The sequence below is a fragment of the Polyodon spathula genome, chromosome 4, assembly GCF_017654505.1.
Source record: "Polyodon spathula isolate WHYD16114869_AA chromosome 4, ASM1765450v1, whole genome shotgun sequence".
NCBI lineage: Eukaryota > Metazoa > Chordata > Actinopteri > Acipenseriformes > Polyodontidae > Polyodon > Polyodon spathula.
This window is the reverse complement of record NC_054537.1, coordinates 17,589,247-17,607,674: the sequence shown is the minus strand read 5'-3', so window position 1 is coordinate 17,607,674 and position 18,428 is coordinate 17,589,247. Positions and strand designations below refer to the sequence as shown.

Here is an 18,428-nt window from a genome sequence, read left to right as displayed (position 1 = left end):
TGATGTGTCCTTTACAATTCATAAACAACCTAGAGCTTTTTAAAAAATGTGACATTTTTACATAATCACTACCTTAATTTAGCACCTCTGCCATCTGCTTTACAGTTAGTGCAAAGCTATGAAAGCTTAAAGTTTCTTGGATACAGCGACACTGGAAAATAAGTTATAATTAATACCTAGAGAATTGCAAATGTTAATGCAAATTTAAATAATGCAACACACAAATGGAAACTTATTGGCGTCCTTGCTTCTCCCCTCACCCCACAAAAATGACTGTTTCTGTAAAAACACTTTTAAAATAAGTAGAAATAAATTGACAACATCTGTATGTTCCTAATACATGATACCACATCCAGTACTACTGAGAATGTTTTCTTGATATTCTAGTAGAGAGGTAAAGAGCAAGCACAAGAAGAAAGATTTTTGAACTGCCAGGTTGTTATTGTTTGTTTTCTCAATTTTCTTGGGGCCGTCAATTTCTATCCCTAACAGTTTGTGTGAGTGTGATTGTGATTTTTTGTGGTGGTTTTGGTTTATTTTATGTCTGTTTTTTTTTTTGTTTGTTTTATTTTTTAGCCTATGCTTATAGAAGTGTTATATACAGGGAATTAGTCCAGGTAGTATTCAGTACTCCGTACAGTCGCTGTTGGGCACATTTGAGACTAAAGTATTTAAACCAAACTGTATAGCTAATGCCTTATAACACAACTGATGAAAACTAGGTGGGGCTAATGATTTTTTTTTTTTTTAAATGCACGTTTAGCAGGGCATTGGCTATAATTAAGTTTGTTTTGTAAACTGTGTGTGTTACTTATAACTAGGAAGCTCAATCAGTCTTGGACAGTCTTGATCACAAAGCAGAGTAGTTTCGGTCCAGGCAGTGGAGTAGCTAGGGGGGGACAGCAAAAACCATGTAGCAAAATCTTGATCCAGCTTGATCCATAATCCAGGCGATTCACCACCCACCCACCCCGGAACAAAATCCTTGCTATGCCAATGGTATTAACCATCATCAAAAAAAATTCTCCATCCATCCCCGAAACAAAATCCTGGTACGTGACTGGGTCCAGGAGTCGGATGTTTGTGCTGATTTCTGGTGGCAATTGGTTACTGTCACACTTCTTTTATGTTGAGTAGTGTTCTTGTAGTGGTTTGATTCAGATAAAATGCATGTACGCAATAGTAGCATATACTGGGTAGACTGAACAGTACTGTGGTTCATTGATTTATTTGTAAATTCAATTGTGTTGCATTATAGTTTACAAAGACATTTAAAACGCTATTATTGCAGAGTGTTTAAAACATGCTTCAGTGTGCTACCTGGTGTGAAAAAAGATATCCTTAGAAAAATTTGTAAAGTAAAATATAAGTGCGAGGAAGGGGTGTGCGTGTGAGGGGAGGGAAAGGAGCGCAAAGAAGGCATATGAGAACAACAAATGTCTCAAATGAAATCAGCGCCACCATTGTAGACCATGTAATCAACCATAGCCTGATCGTGGCTAAAACTGGTCCAAGAGTCCAACCAAATCTATCCAGATCGACAGTTTCAGCTATTATGAGAGTCTTTAGGATAGAAAAAATCGGTAAGTACTGTATCTCTACACAGCACAAACACTACAGTAATTTAATTGTGCACTATGCATGTGTGCAGTTCCTGTACTACAGCATACTGTACTGTACAGTCCCTGTAATGTAATGGAAATTGTTGTTCATGGAAATTCTCCTCTAGGATTGAGAGAAGACCATACAGTGGTGGCCGAGGACGCATGCTCACAGAACACCAGGAAACTGCCATTGTAAATATGGTGCAGGCAAATAATGTTATCCGGCTGACGGAAGTCAGAGAGAGGATTATTGCTGACAATGACATATTTGCTGATGTTCACAATGCATTAAACATGAAACAAGTGTACAGGGTGCCATACGACAGGAACAATGACAGGATGAAGGAGCTCCGGGGGCAGTATGCTCGGATCCAATCTGCAAAGTCGAGAAAATGCGGGAGAAACATAATAGGACAACAGGCAACAGTGGAGGTCCCAGGACAAAGAGGTGACAACATCACTTTCTGTGCAGCCATTGGACAAAGTAGGGTGGTACATCGTCATGCAGTCATTGGCTCATACAATGGGGACCGACTGATGAATTTCCTGGATGAACTTGCAAATAGGCTCTTGGGGGAAGAGGATGTGGTGAAGGGGCAACAACTCAGTGACTTTGTCTTCATCTGGAACAGCGTGAGCTTCCACCATGACACACACATTTGAGAGTAGTTCCAGGACAGGCTTGTATGTCCATGGTGTTCCTCCCACCATATTCTCCTTTCCTCAGTGCTATTGAATAATTTTTTTCAGCCTGGCGTTGGAAAGTTTATGATTGCTGTCCCTATGACCAGGCCATACTCCATAAAGCCATGGATGCAACCTGTGAAGACATCATTTGATGAGGCCTTGTTGTCTGGCCAGAGAATATTTTGTGGGACGTGGATGAAAATTTGTGGCCTGACATAAATGTAGGAAGAGACATTGACGAATAGACCTTTTGTGGGATTCATTCATTATTTTGATCTTTACGATTAAATGACTGCAAAAGAATGCTTGTGTTTGATTAGATTATTCAAATGATGGAGATCATTTTTATTTTGTTTGCTTGACCAAAGAGAGATTTAGGTTTGCATTAATTATTATGAAAGCATTATATGCTTGTGTTGAATGTATTTGAAGTTTTGAATAAATAGTACATTTTGCAAATGCATTTGATGTTTTGCAAACTGCAACAGATTTTTGTGTCTTGTGGTAAATATTACAAAAAGCAGCACCATAGTTTCAAAAAATGCTTTCAAACAGTCAAGAAACACTTTAAAACAGACCATTGTTGTTTTTTTCAGTTTATTAAAGCATTAGTAGGAGTATAGCTTTGCCACAATACGATACCCTATTTTATATGCTAAAAGCGCAGCACTGCATACACATTACAGAAAGATTGCTTCAAGTGTTTAAAATAAAAAGTCTCCTCTTAAAAGCAGTTCCAGGTTACAGTGAACTTGCATGAATACACAGGTTTCGTCAATCACAACCTACAGTAGCTACCAGTTTAGTAATGCTAATGTTTGCTTTGCACGTGTTTAGGTGAAAGCAAAATGCAATGTTTTTTGCTTTATATAGCAATTAACACAATGCAAATTAAAGTATAAACTTCCTTTTGCAAACAGGCTTAAATATTGTATGATGGTATTGTAATTGATACACTTCCTGTGTCATTTGTAGGTCGATACCATAGTGACCCTTGGAGGACTCGGTGGACGCTTTGACCAGATCATGGCTACTGTCGAGACTCTCTTCCATGCCACCCACATGACTGACCTCCCAGTCTTGGTCATTCAGGGATGTTCCTTGGCTTACCTACTTAGACCGGTAAGGGTGTGTGACAAAGTGCCCGCCCCGTGTGTATTTTCTGTTATATGTTGTGTTAAATGTTGGTGTATAGTCACTGGTACATGGGATACAAAAGGGTCTGTGTAACACAAGTGTTTAAAATGTGTATTTAGGCACGAGGATTGCACAGCACTGCACGTGCAATTAAAAAGTAATAATATGTGAGCACGAGGAATTGCACTTTATTAATTCACTTGCAGTTGTACCTCAACTCCAATTGAATGATTGATTAGCAGTCGCGTCTCGGTACAGCTGTATAAAAACAGCATGTTTGCACTCACTCGGGGTTGTGTGTTCGGTGAGTGGAGAACAGGATTGGAGACGGAGGTAATAATAAGAATAAGAATAATCATTAAATCAGCTCACCGTGTTTGTCTTTTATAGTTCGTGTTTGTCTATTTATTTTGGCCTCACGTGCCGTGTGCTGTTTTTGTTACAAACCTTTTATTTTCTGTCTGTTTCATTATTAAACTGTGCATCAGCACCTTCACCATTCCAAAATCTGTGTTCTGAGTCAGTTCTTGTTTCTGGTCTGTCGTCACCTATTGCGGCCGTCTTTGTGACAGGGTGTTTCAAGTTTCATTTCAGTATGTATTTCCTTTCCAAACGTATACATTTCAAACTATGTCATATTTAGCTGAACACTATAAGGCTTTTTTGTTTTTTGTTTGTTTTTTCAGTCAAATATATTGAATAAATCTGTGCAAAAAAAGCTTTAGAACTATAAATTAAAATACAAGTTTTGCATATTTATTTAAACAGTGTCACTTACAGTAACTGAGCAAAATAGAACATTCACTTAAGATGAAACAGAAAAGTATAGTATAATTGTAAAAGTGAGTAAATTGAGTCCAAATCTTTGAAAAAGATGTATTCTTATTAGCTACAGAAATAACAAAAAAAAAAAAAAAAGGATAACACATACTGCTTAGGATTAGAGTGGTCATTGTCAATTAATGTCTGAGGATACCAGGGGGTGGAATCAGTCCAGGTTTCGCCTGATGTCAAGAAAACATGATTCAAGTCATGGTCTCCTGTGGTGTTGTAGTAAAAGGATTCATGTGTGTTCTGTTATCCATACTCTTTGGAGAAGCAGGCTCATTTGTTTCAGTGGTAAAGGTGAAAGGTTACATTACAATCTAAATTTTGTTTGGTAATGCTCAGGTAATTGATCAGTCTAATTAAGGCTGTAATGGTTTTTTAGCTATTCAGTATGATCAGTGTTCTTTACTGTGTAAAAGTTGCAGTTTAGAGAAACATACATCTCAAATGAGATTACCAATCACTGTACCCCCCTGAGTTGTGTTCTATTTTACAGTTTCCTTGAAACCCTTCAGTGCACAAACATATTGTATATGAATTGTGTTCAATATTTACTTCACTAATTAAGACTTATGGTTGATTGGGAAGAGGATGTTGGAATTTCAATTTAAATATTTAATTTGAATTCATTTTAATTTCAGACTTTGCTTGACATGGTCATTGAGACTGGCAACTGGGAATGCCTGCTGTATCATGGGGCTTATGAGGCATGGCATAGCAAAACAACCATAATTCAACAAGCCAGTCAGATTTTAGTCCCGTGCAAACGCATGGGAACAAAACTAATGCAGAAATCCCATGCAGTGGGCTCCCACAAGTTCATTGCATCCCTGTTATAAAGTGTTGTATTGAGATCTGGTGTGCAACTTGAAGGTCTGTGGAGCCCCACTGTGCTCATTAAACTAGTCCCTGGGTTTTTGATTGTTTAACTCCTGTGCCACTATCTTGACAGTACCCATCTCCCTCAGGTAAGGTGAAATGCATTGTTACCAAAGGACGTTTGGACACATGGCACCACCTTGTACCTGTAATCACCAGGGCATACATCCTCACCTTGGATTGAATTGCAATATGATCAGGGGCTGGGGGTGGAGTACTACCACAACAAAGGGGATAACACTTCAGATTAATGAAAGAGAACAATGCTTTTCAAATCCTTACGTGTATGGATATGAACTACTCAACTAGTATGTTCTACTTTTTGTTTGAATTCACTTTGCCTTATTTTATATTTCAGTCATCACATCCTGGTGACTTTAAGTCATCTCAATATAGCTCTTGGCATTATGTCTAACCTCCCGACACATCGAACCTCCAGGTACATCTAACCTCCAGACACATCTGGCACATCAGAGTGTAACCCTTAACATGCTCCCAATAATAATTAATGGTTAGACTACCATGCTGTGGGCCTTGATCTATATGGAAAAACAAGAAACATGGCAATAAAAAAGCATGGCATCCCCTTGGTAGCAGTCAGGCAACACTTTCTGTCTGGCTTCTGTATTATTTCACAGCTTTGTTCTCTGGTTTAGAGCATGGCTTTAATAGATTGAACAATTATTCAGTCTATTTACGCAACGAGTAACAAGTTTTTTTTTTTTTTATGTCGGTCTTTTTGTCCTATCAGTCTGATATATCTGCCCTTTTGACAGTAGGCAAGTTTCGATTTAATACTTTACTGCCTAGTTTTGCCAGGTTTAATTCATTGATGTTGCTTGCAAACAGTGATGGCGTGTGCTGGGAATGGGTGGAGATTAGAAGAAAAGCACAGAATGTTTAATCACACAGAAACTTTCTGATATGAATTAAGAAGCTCTAAAAGTATTGTTGTGATCAATGTAATTGTGTTTTTGTACTGTATTCCTACTGTTTCTACTGTGATTGTGTACTATAATTCCCCCTGTGTATTTCCCGTCGTTTGCTTGTCTGTGTGTCTGAGTCAGTCTGTATGTGTAACTTCTAACCTGCATGTGGTGCCTCCTGTTTCTCCCATGTGACTGGTTGTTGTTTGTCTGTGCCCATTGGTCCTGGAGTGCAGCTGAGTTACCAATTTGATGTGTGCAAGTTCCGATACATGGCTCAGCATAAAGTGGTGGAGTTATAAGGCGCTGCACCGCCAATCATGATGTTGTTAAAGTTCTGAAAGCTGGTTGCTGTATTTGAATCCTGTGTTGCTGACCGAGCTGTGGACTTGGACTGGGTGCGGACAGAATGTCCAGTGGTGGTGTAACAGAGTGGCCGGCTGTGGTTTGGGTGCTTGCAAGAGTATCCAGCAGCGTGTGTCTGGTTTGGGTGCTTGTAAGAGCATCCAGCAGAATATGTGTGTGTATGCAAATAAGAGGAAGGAAAAAAAAAACTGGCTTGCAATAGCTGCAGTAGCGTTTGTGTTGTGTGGGGTGGGGTGGGAGGGGGAAGTTTTACAGCCAGTTGGTTTTGTCCAGGGGGGTGTTTACGCTGCAACCTAACTTGCTTCCAATTTCTTATTCTTACTATGATTGGCTGCAAAGACAACAGGGCTAACCAGTGATTGGATAATGTTTTGTTGGGTGGGTTTAGATTGTGCACAGTTTCCTAGAAGCTGTAATATTACTTGTGTAATAGAAAATAAAAAAGGACTTGTCGTTAATATCAGCAAGTCACAGAGCCCAAATGTTTGAGTCCAAGTCACTCAAGTCTGAGTCCTACAAGTCTGCTGCAAATGTATTCTGCTTCTCTACCATGTAAGATGATAAAAGATCAGGAGAAATCTTAAGACCTACAGTATACGGTACTGTGCAAAAGTTTTAGGCGGGTGTGAAAAAATGCTGTAAAGTGAGAATGCGTTCAAAGATAGACATGTTAATAGTTTATATTTATCAATTAACAAAATGCAAAGTGAGTGAACAGAAGAAAAATCTACATCAAATCAATATGATTTGCCTTGAAAACAGCATCAATTCTTCTAGGTACACTTCCACACAGTTCCAGTGAAGGAACTTGGCAGGTAGGTTGGCCCAAACATCTTGGAGAACTAACCACAGTTCTTCTGTGGATTTAGGCAGCCTCAGTTGCTTCTCTCTCTTCATGTAATCCCAGACAGACTCGATGATGTTGAGATCAGGGCTCTGTGGGGGGCCGATCAGATGCCTACCTGATGGTATTGGATGATGGATAAGTATCTGCCTGTACTTCTCAGCATTGAGTAGACCATTAATTCTGACCAAATCCCCAACTCCATTTGCAGAAATGCAGACCCAAACTTGCAAGGAACCTACACCATGCTTCACTGTTGCCTGTAGTCACTCATCAGTCCAGAGCACCTGCTGCCATTTTTCTGCACCCCAGTTCCTGTGTTTTCATGCACAGTTGAGTCGCTTGGCCTTGTTTCCACGTCGGAGGTATGGCTTTTTGGCCGCAAATCTTCCATGAAGGCCACTTTTGACCAGGGTCCCACTGTTTTCTGCCAATTCTGAGCTGATGACATTGCTGGACATCTTCCGATTGCGAACGGAAGTAAGCATGATGTGTCTTTCATCTGCTGCAGTAAGTTTCCTTGGCCGACCACTGCATCTACGGTCCTCAACGTTGCCCGTTTCTTTGTGCTTCTTCAAAAGAGCTTGGACAGCACATCTGGAAACCTCTGTTTGCCTTGAAATTTCTGCCAGGGAGAGACCTTGCTGATGCAGTATAACTACCTTGTGTCTTGATGCTGTGCTCAGTCTTGCCATGGTGTATGACTTTTGACAGTAAACTGTCTTCAGCAACCTCACCTTGTTAGCTGAGTTTGGCTGTTCCTCACCCAGTTTTATTCCTCCTACACAGCTGTTTGTTTCAGTTAATGATAGTGTTTCAACCTACATATTGAATTGATGATCATTATTACCTGTTTGGTATAATTGTTTAATCATACACCTGACTATATGCCTACAAAATCCATGAATTTGTGCAAGTGTACCTAGAAGAATTGATGCTGTTTTGAAGGCAAAGGGTGGTCACACCAAATATGGATTTTAATTAGATTTTTCTTCTGTTCAGTCACTTTGCATTTTGTCAATTGATAAATATAAACTATTAACTTGTCTATTTTTGAAAGCATTCTTACTTTACAGCATTTCACACCTGCCTAAAACTTTTGCACAGTACTGTATATTGTGTTTTTCTTTTGCTAACAGCCACTGCTAGAGAGGAGGCACATCCCTCATGTCGATTTGGAAACCACCTAATTTCATGAATTGGTTGGTCCCTAAAACAGACCCTGACATTTGTTTTTAGAGACATGTTCTTTTTTTTTTTGCCTCCAATTTTTGGAATGTCCAATTATGTTTTTTCTCCTCACCTCAGCGAGTTCCCACACGGCACAGATGTTCTGAAGGCGTGTGAGCCTAAATGCAGAATCACTTTTATGCAGAGAAATCCAGAGCAGAGGTGGGCGGGCTACCAATCCCGGAGAACAGACCAGCCCTGTCTCTGATGCTGTCCAAGCTGTGCGACTCATCCTCTCTTCCAGCGGCAGTGCTTTAACTGGATGAGCCAATCAGGGACCCCCTTTAGAGAAATGCTTTGCCCTGTTTTTTTTTTTCCGTCAGCACTAGTGCCAGTTGTCGGCATAACAGATGTGGCCTCATTTACATTTTAAGTTTGAAAGCACAACGGGTTCCATTATGAAAAGGGAACATCAATCGCACACACATGAGCACATAGACAGCAACAAAAGAGCTCTTTGTTCAAACAAATTTGTAATTATATATATATATATATTATATATATATATATATATATATATATATATATATATATATATATATAAACCTTAACTTTTATGTAGCAAGGGCCTTCATTATCTGATCTGCTTAATCAAGATTTGTGTGTGATGCCAATTCATTTGATACCTTTTGCATCAGATTCATAGTGTTTGCAGGGTCTGTAAATCTCACCTACCTCAGCCTTGCCTAACTCACTTCTGAACATATGGTGTTTGTCACTTTTTATTAGGCAGATGTTTGGTTTGATTATGTAGAAGCTGCTTTGGATTTGTTAACTAGTGATACGATGTAATCATTTCAGTGGTGGGATGCTTATTGTACTTTGTGGATGAAAAACAGTGTCAAGTTGATTTTATCATGAGTAAAATCCACCCTGAAATCGTTTACTGTTTGCTGTATTGGATGTAGAGATGGTTGTAACAGTTTTATATTCCAAACTAGCAATCTATTTGTGACTGAATTTATTTGATCTACAAATGTTAGGGTTATGGTTACAGACGGTGTGTTTTATGACAAACTGTGAATCCTAGACTTCTATATGAATGGTTCTGTATTTTTAACTTGAGATTTGAGGGAATGTGCGACAGCATTTTGTAAATTAATTAAATGTGGTATCTAATTTGTAAGTTTGAATTAGTGGTCTAGCAAAGCTTTTGTGGGTGCTAATAGGGAAGTATGGACTCTCACAGATACCACGTTTTATGTTTATTGAAATTTGGACTGCTTTCTTTTTAGTGTTCTCCAATTTGCAAGTATGGAAATACTTAAGTTATTCAGCCGTGACAACTCTTGAAAACCCCTAAAATATACATTTGACAGTGTAGTACACAGTACATCATATTTTAAAATTGACTAGTTCCGATGGTTGTCAGGGACAGACGGGATTACCTGTCAGGCTGTCTTTTTTTCACATTTATTTCACAGGTATGTGGGAGTTATAGGATCTGCTTGTCAAGTCTTTTGTATTTACTGACAGGTTCAGAGAGCTTCCTGTTTTATAGGGCTTCACATGTGGTGTCATCAAGTGACAGATTTGATGTTTCTCCTTTTTGTGTCATCTTGAACGTTGTTTAGTTTTTAAATGGAAAAGTGCCCCAGTCAACATTTCTCTCTTTCAGATAAACTTGTATTGTGTGTATTGTATAATTAGTGTGTTTCTGAAATTAGTTTTGTTATCGTGTGAATCACAAAGAGAACATAATTGAAGGGCTGTGGAATAGAAAGATGTCAGTTAAACAAGCAGTAATATAATGTAAGTGCAGCAGTGCCCTAAATCTTAAGTTTTTCATGGAAAATGATTAACCATTTGAAAGCAGAAAAAGTAAAACTGGAATGTGATAAGAGAATCTGTGATGATCAGAAAAGCTCAGAATCAGCATGCCAACAAGAAGAAATTGTTCCTCCTTAACTGTTCAGATTTCAAGTTCCTTTTTTTCCACATGTGCCATGTCAGTTGTAATTTTATGAACAGAATTGCAGTTATAGAATGCAAAGGGAACATTTGTGTACTGGTTATTTGCATTTCTTATACTGCACAGCCAGTGTATGAATAAGCTGGTCAGAGAACAGCAGCAAGAGATTTATTCTGGTTGTTACATTACTTACTGTGGAATTGCTCTACACCATTGTGGCTCTGGGAATTTGAAGCAGATAATACAGACAGATGGTCTTCATAACAGGTGTACCTGCATTCTAAACTAAACGATCTGTACATTAAACAGACGTGTCTGTTTCCCTGGCAGGATAAACGGCACACTTTGAATGTGAACACAGGATTGGAGGGGGATTGGTGCAGCCTGATTCCAGTGGGGGGGCCCTGCAAGACCACAACCACTGGCCTCAAATGGAACCTCGGTAAGTGGCTGTCCTTCATCTTTCAGAGAAGAATGTCTTTCAAGAACATGGTCAGCCATTTCTAATGGAAGCAGGGGGTGGGAGTAGCCTGAAAGCAAACCAAGGTTCCATGGCTGTACCTGGCTGATTTCTGACACACAGAAAATCACTCTGCCTTATTTGCTGTTGGAGTAATCATGCTAAAAGTTTCCTTTTTTTTTTTTAAAAATGGGCTTTTATTGTTCAAATTTTGTTTTCACACTAGGCTTAGATGTAGCATTGAATATGCTGTCCTGATACAATGTTTCCACTGAATTGTGAAAAATACATAAATCTCAGCAAAAGGAAGTAACAGTGCATTCAGTTGGTGTTGCATAATCGAATATTCGATAAATATTGAAATAGACCTTATCTAATACTATTTCTTAAAATAATACCATTTGAGTTGGGTGTCACCCCACAGCCACACGTAATGATTTCATGCATACTAATAAACTCTTTTCAGTGTAAGATTGTTTGTACAATCAACAGCGAACTTCTCTGCATCGGTACGTTGACTTGTAGTGAACAATGTAGATTTTAAAAAGGGGTATTGCTTCTTTGATAACTACTTCAGGTGCTTGTTCTTTACTTCACAAAAAGCAACAGGAAATGCTTTTCATGACTCATCTGACTGCGAGGGAAAGTCGGTCTCTGGAGAAGATATAGAAGCATCTTAAAAGGGATCTGCAAAGTCGAAACCCTTGTAGTAATATTTCTGTGATAGGAAATTTAGATTGTGTTACAGATGCATCATTTCTGTCAGTTTCTATTATCAAAACCTAGATCCTTCTTTTCCAGTCCATTTAATTTGGTACCATTATATATTGGCTGCTTTGTTCCATCCCAGAGCTGACTGTCGGGGGCTGCTGTTTTTAAGTGTTTGATAAGCAGGTTGACATTTTTGTTGTATCCTTTATAGCATGGAACCAAATAAAAAATACTGTAATAAATATGACTGTTGTTTTGCAGAATACTGTAAATATCTGTCATTAGAACTCTAATGTCTATATATCTGATATATATATATATATATATATATATATATATTATATATATATAAATGTGTGTGTATGTTGTGTGTTGTGTGTGTGTGTGTGTGTGGTGTGTATAATATATATATATATATATATATATATATATACATATTATATATTGTATATCAGTAGATATTATATGATATATAGATAATTCGGTATGTATGTATGTATATATAATTTTGATGCTGCTTGTTCTTCTGAAAGGAGCAGTATGCATGTGTGTTTCATTTCAGTTGGGTCGTGCTTTAAGATCCTGTTCAGTAGTAATCAATGTATAGGGTGATTAGAAAGTACGTTTACCACAACAACACACCATATCTCACATGGTAAACTGACTTTCCGATCACTCTGTACATTAAAGCAGATGCTTCCTTTGATCATTTTGCACAGAGAATAATTCCAAGAAGCATTCGAAAACTTTTTGTTTCTTTGAAAAATGCATGAAGTATGATCTTGGAGCTTCCCTGGTGTTTCCTTAAAACCTACAAGAAAAGCAGCAAATCCCTCAGAGGATTATTTTGATGGAAATGCAACTGCCAACTGATTAACTTTTTTTTTTTTTTATTGCTCTTCTGCTTGTACTTTTCTGAACAATTGTTTGTTTATTTCTGCTGCTGAGCTCCCCATTCAGGTCCCTCTTTGTGTTTGATCCTCACAGATCATTGTGTTTCAGGCTAGCACCAGGTCCCTTGGGTCTTACTTCCTTCTGCCTCCTTACCAATGCCATGTCATTTGCAGTTTATTAGCAGTGATAATGACTTTCGATGTTTGTCGCCAGAGTTCTGCACACATGACAAACAGTGCCTCATAGGGTGTTTATTAAGAAGCTCTAATGGCATCTGCTCATTGGCAGTCGCTCTTGATTTGCATTGCTGGTGGGCAATGAGAATAACCAATAAGGAATGTTTTAAGAATCTGTCAGCTTTACAAAACCAATTTAATACTACTGAAGATTTCAAGGTACTTTATATAATGCTGATTAAGAAATTAGCTGGGAAATTGGTCTACTTGACTAGTTTTATAGTGTTTGCCTCCAATTATGATTGAAGGTTTTTTTTTAAATGACAGCTGGAGTACAAAGTGGATTTATAGTACAGCCTAAGGATAATGCAGGCTAATTGTGAATATGTTATCTGGGGATATTCAGGGGCTTCTGATTATTCCTGTGGGGTAGATAGAAGACGTTCGATATGTATACATTGCATTATTTGCAACTACGATTAATGTTAGTTATAATGAGTTGTTTTGTACCTATTTTCAGAGATTAAATGTTGTTGAGGCCTCAACTGTATTTGGACAATAATGCTTAAAGGGTTATTAAAAAGACCGACAATGGTAACACTCAATTTTTCATTATGCTTTGTTAAATACAGAAATACTAAAAGAAACTTGAATAAATTAAATGACAAACAACTAGTCTTTTTTAATGTCTTCAGTGTGTCTAAATACAGTCAGCACCACTTTATCAAGACACCTCAGGATAATTTAAAACATTCTGAATGAGCAGCTGACCCAATTAAATAAGAGGCATTTCATTATTTTCAGAAAAATAATGAAATCACGTCACATTATGAATAAATGTTAATACATAATTTAAAATACGAGTCAGTTAGGTTATTTTTTATTCCTAAACAAAATTAATCTCTTTTTTTCTACATGAAATGAAAAAGAATGAAATTTTATCACAAGGCGAAGCTCCTGCGATGTTGACACGCCAACTTTCTTTGCAACAGCAGCCTAGGAGACACCACAGGAAACTCCAGCTTCATGAGTTTAATGTGGTTTACGAAAGTCAGAGTATAATCACTTACTCGCATATTCACTGCACTGTGCTACGCAAACCTGTCTTGCTCTGAAAAGCGATTCCTGTTCATCTTTTGAAAATACTGTATCCCAATTAACTTATTAAACTGTACATCAGCTGTCATTTATTTACTTATAATGGTTAGTTAATGGTAACCTATTAATAAACTAATAAAACAAAGGCCAGCTAAAACTGTCAAAACATCAGATCCCTACTTTGAAATTATCAGCTTCTAGTTGATCATATAAATTGGGTTCAATTGGTTAAGATTTGATTTCCATTACATGAGAGTAGATGTTGTACTTCATGCTGATTTGAGCTCGGCTCTCGCCAAGATAAGCACTAACTAAGACGTAGCTTTGCAGTAAACTAATGTGATCCATCTGCATCTCCATCCATTTGCGTTGTTTTCCATCTGATGATGTAGGTATCCTTCTGTCTGGTGTTGATTGCTGAAGTGTAATACTGGCTTCAGGGATCAGCTTATTTTGCCTCCCCAGCGCATCAGCATGACAACCGTCTGGATTTAGCTAAGTAGGGTACATCTCTGGCACCTTCCATCCTCGGTGTTTCATTGACTAGCCCACGACACCTCAAGAGGGCTCAACAGTGATTCTGGCATCCCAGCATCACCCCCCTCCACCCCCCACTCAGCTCAACCCAGCTTACTTACCTGTACATCAGTGTTGCTTTCTTTCTATTGTGCTTGAGATCCCCATCCAAAATCTTTCCGTCTTAACCACAGCCAGTTGCTGCTCCTTTCTGCTGCTTCAGATAAGTTCTTCACTGTGCAACGCAACTCTTGGCCACTGAACCCAACGTCTCTGAGAAACCGGGTTGTAGAGTGTGCCACAAATCCTTGACAACCCCCCTCCACTGGGTAAACTCAGACTCTCCATCCTTGCTGTTCCGCTTCAGCAGCTAGTTGAGCATACCGAAGTTTCTTCCTCTCATACGCCTCATCCACAGCATCTTCCCTTGGCACTGTTAACTCTACCAGATGAACAAGGCATGCTAATCCAGACCACAAGACAATGTCTGGTCGAAGGTTAGTGGTGGCAATCTCAGGTGGAAAAATAAGCCGTTGACCAACATCTGCCAACATCTTCCAGTCTCTAGCAGCTTCCAGTTGTCCTGAGCAAGGCTTGGTTTTAACACCTTTTCTTGGTGGTTGCTCTCCTGGATGGAGGAATATTGTCTTTTGTGTGTAATGCTTTGATGGAACTAGTGGCAACTTATTGGTCAGGTTACGCTTCGATGCTAAGGCCAAACATTGCAGCACCTGGTCATGGCGCCAAGTAAACCATCCTTGGCTAAGACCCACCTTACATCCTGTCAAAATGTGCCTTAATGTTGCAGGTAATGAACACAAAGGACATGAGGGATCCTCACCCACCCAGAGGTTTAGGTTCTGTGGTGATGGGAGAACATCATATGCTTATCTGATGAGGAAACTGATCTTGCTCTGTTCCATTGTCCATAGGTCTTGCCAGCCGATCTTGCATTGTTCCACACTCTCCCATCTCATCTATTCTCCCTGCTTGGTCTGGAAAATGGCCTTTGCACACCTGATCCTCTCCTCCTGCTTTTGCACCTCATTGACTACCAGCTTCCTCCGTTGAGCCGGGGTTGACTTGTGCCATGTAGGAGGAGCTGAACTGAGACCAAAACCTCCTTTTCCATGCTGAACTTGCCCCATAATATCTCCGATTCGAAGGGCAGCCTTAGCATCTTCCACAGCTTTCTTTGCCATCCATTTTCTTCCAGTTTTCAACACAGGTGCTGCCTCCCTTACGCATTTGTCTCATATCTACTAATGTCATTTCCAGTCGGACTTTGGCGCACTTAAACTCCTCGGTTAGAGCAGAGATTGGTAGCTGCAGTATTCCTTTACCATAAAGTCACACTCTGCTGAGGCAGCGTGAAACTCCCAACCATTTCCTTACGTATGAACTGATTAAAGCTTCCAGCTTCTCAACTGTTGTCAAGGAAACCTTGTACACAGTCAGTGGCCACAGCAGTCTTGGCAGTAGACCAAACTGAAAGCACCAGAGTTTCAGTTTGCCTGGTAAAGCGCTGCTGTCTATGCTCTTCAACCCTTCCACTGCTTGTTGTCTGACTTCTCCCACACGAACTGTGTCCTTTAGATCCCTGTCGTACTATCTCCCTAGACTTTTCACTGGCTTCTCGGACACTGTTGGTATTGCCTCACCATTAATATAGAGCCTAGATACAGTCAAGTAGATACAGTCAACCTTGGTTAACTTGAATATTAAATAACGCGATACCTTTGCTTAATTCAACAGACAGTCTTGGTCCCTGATTTTCACCATATAATATACAGTGGTTTGCAGAAGTATTCACCCCCCTGCAAAGTTTTCATATTTTGTTGGCACCCGAGAGTACTCCACAATACTTTCAAATTAGAGTTTACATGTAGAATCTACAAACTACTCCACATTGATAAAGTTAAAAAAATGCACATATAATAGAAGTAAGATTTACAGAGAAAAACAGATTAATCTCAGTTGCATAAGTATTCAACCCCTTTGCTACTGCAGCCCTAAATCAGCTCTGGTGCAAATTATTTGTTTGAAAGGTCACAACATTAGTGAAATGGTTTCAGCCTGTGTGTACTCAAAGTGGTTTAACTTGTAGATCATTTCCCTTAGATATATAAAGACTTTCAAGCTGCAACTCACAAAGTGATCTAACAAAGCAACCATGAAGACCAAGGAAAGTTCAAAATAAGTCAGGGATAAAGTGGTAGAGAGGCACAGAGCAGAAGAAAGGGTACAAGATCATTTCAAAGGCACTGATTATCCCTCTCAGCACAGTGAAGTCCATCATTAAGAAGTGGAAGATGCATCATACCACCCAGAAAGTACCCAGATCAGGTCACTCCTTCCCAAACTGAACAATCGGTCAAGCAGGAAACTGGTTCAGTATGTCACTCTGAAGCCAACAATGACCTTGAGAAATCTGCAGAGTTCTGTGTCTGAGATGGGAGTCAGCGTTCACACATCAACAATAAGCCGGTCCCTACACAAAGCTGGCCTGTATGGATGGGTGGCAAGAAAGAAGCCATCACTCAAAGCCTCATCTTAACGCACATATGGAGTTCGTGAAAAAGCATGTAGATGATACTGCAGACATGTGGAAAAAGGTTTTGTGGTCAGACGAGACAAAATGTAACTTTTCGGTCTATATTCCAAGTGTTACGTCTGGCGCAAGCCAACACTGCACCTTACCCAGTCAACACCATCCCAACTGTCAAGCATGGTGGGGATGCTTCTCTTCAGCAGGGACTGGGAAGTTTGTCAGGGGAGAGGATGGATGTTGCAAAGTACAGGCGAATCCTTGCCACACTGGAGTGGTTGAACAAGAAGAGAATTAATGTTTTTGAGTGGTCCAGTCAAAGTCCTGACTTGAATCCAGTCAAAAATTTATGATGAGAATTGAAGATTGCAGTCCATCGATGATCCCCAGTAAACTTATCAGAACTGGAGCAATTTTCCTGTGAAGAATGGGCAAACATTTCTCCATCCTACTTTGCAAAGCTAGTAAAGACCAATCCAAAAAGACTCATAGCAGTAATTGCTTCAAAAGGTGCTTCTACCAAGTACAGATAAGAGGCTGAATACTTATGCAACCAATAAATTTCAGTTTGTACATTTTCTTTGCAGGTTTTGCTGACATTTAACCTCCTCCTCATATAACAGTGTTCAGCTTAACCACTACAGCTTTGAATAAAATAAAATAAAATTTAAAATTGTTTAAAAAACTGCACACATTATTTGTAATTCAACAACAACAAAATGTGACATTATTGGTAGGGGTGAATACTTCTGCAAACCACTATATATGCATCCTGCCTCTTAATTTTTTTATTTAACACCACGCTTTACTAGTATCTCGACACTTACCACTGGTACCGAAAGGATAAATACTATTAAGCTCAACTCTGTCATTTCACCTGCCTGAACGCTACTTGACGCTCTTGTTTCACATGACTGACCTCTGACTGGAAATGTCAAAAATGTCAAATGTGATCGTTCATTCATTCATTCGCAACTACCAAGTGCAGCTGGTTACAGTGTCAGTTCACAAGGAGTGAGAAGTGAAAAATTAGTTCTCGTTCTCGTTGGCTTTAAAGCTCAGGTGTGAAACTGTAAGTTGTTAATTATTGTTTTTGTCCACCGAGTTAATTCTGTATAAGTACATGTGTTAGCTTTTGCTATTTAAGCCGTCAAATTAGACAGTACAAGCCAATAACTAAAAGTGTAGTTAACCGTTTGTGCAGTTTGTGGTTGGATTGTTCTTGTATAAAATAACACTGTAGTTATTTTTTTTAATTCTTATTTTAATCGAACTATACTAGTTGTACCAGGTTTGTACAGTAGTGTATACTGTAATTGATTCATTCTCTGCAGTTCTTTCAACCGTTTAAACTTGTAAATACTGGAATACTGTAAACGTGTGAGCTCTGTTAACTATATGCATGTTAATGCCATGGCTCGTGCACCTGTGGTTACCTTGAAACCTGGGATAAGTCAACATTAAATGGCATCCCCGTGGGATGTTGAGTTAACAGAGGTTGACTGTAATTTGTATTTCTTTTTTTATTCATTTATAAACAGGATAATACTTGTTAATGTACAAGTTGTTTTGTTAATTAGTATAACAAGTTTACAGTTATTAAATTAAACAA

At 39.0% G+C, this 18,428-nt stretch overlaps 1 protein-coding gene across 3 annotated transcripts in view; it reads left to right on the top strand.

Moving 5' to 3' along the window:
* LOC121314248 (thiamin pyrophosphokinase 1-like) overlaps positions 1–18,428 on the top strand; it is a 122,912-nt gene that overhangs the window by 82,517 nt on the left and 21,967 nt on the right. For all 3 annotated transcript variants that reach the window (XM_041247297.1, XM_041247296.1, XM_041247298.1), the window contains exons 7-8: positions 3,267–3,413; positions 10,744–10,855. In XM_041247297.1, the coding sequence (XP_041103231.1) occupies positions 3,267–3,413; positions 10,744–10,855 (259 nt within the window). The remainder of the gene's footprint in view (positions 1–3,266; positions 3,414–10,743; positions 10,856–18,428) is intronic.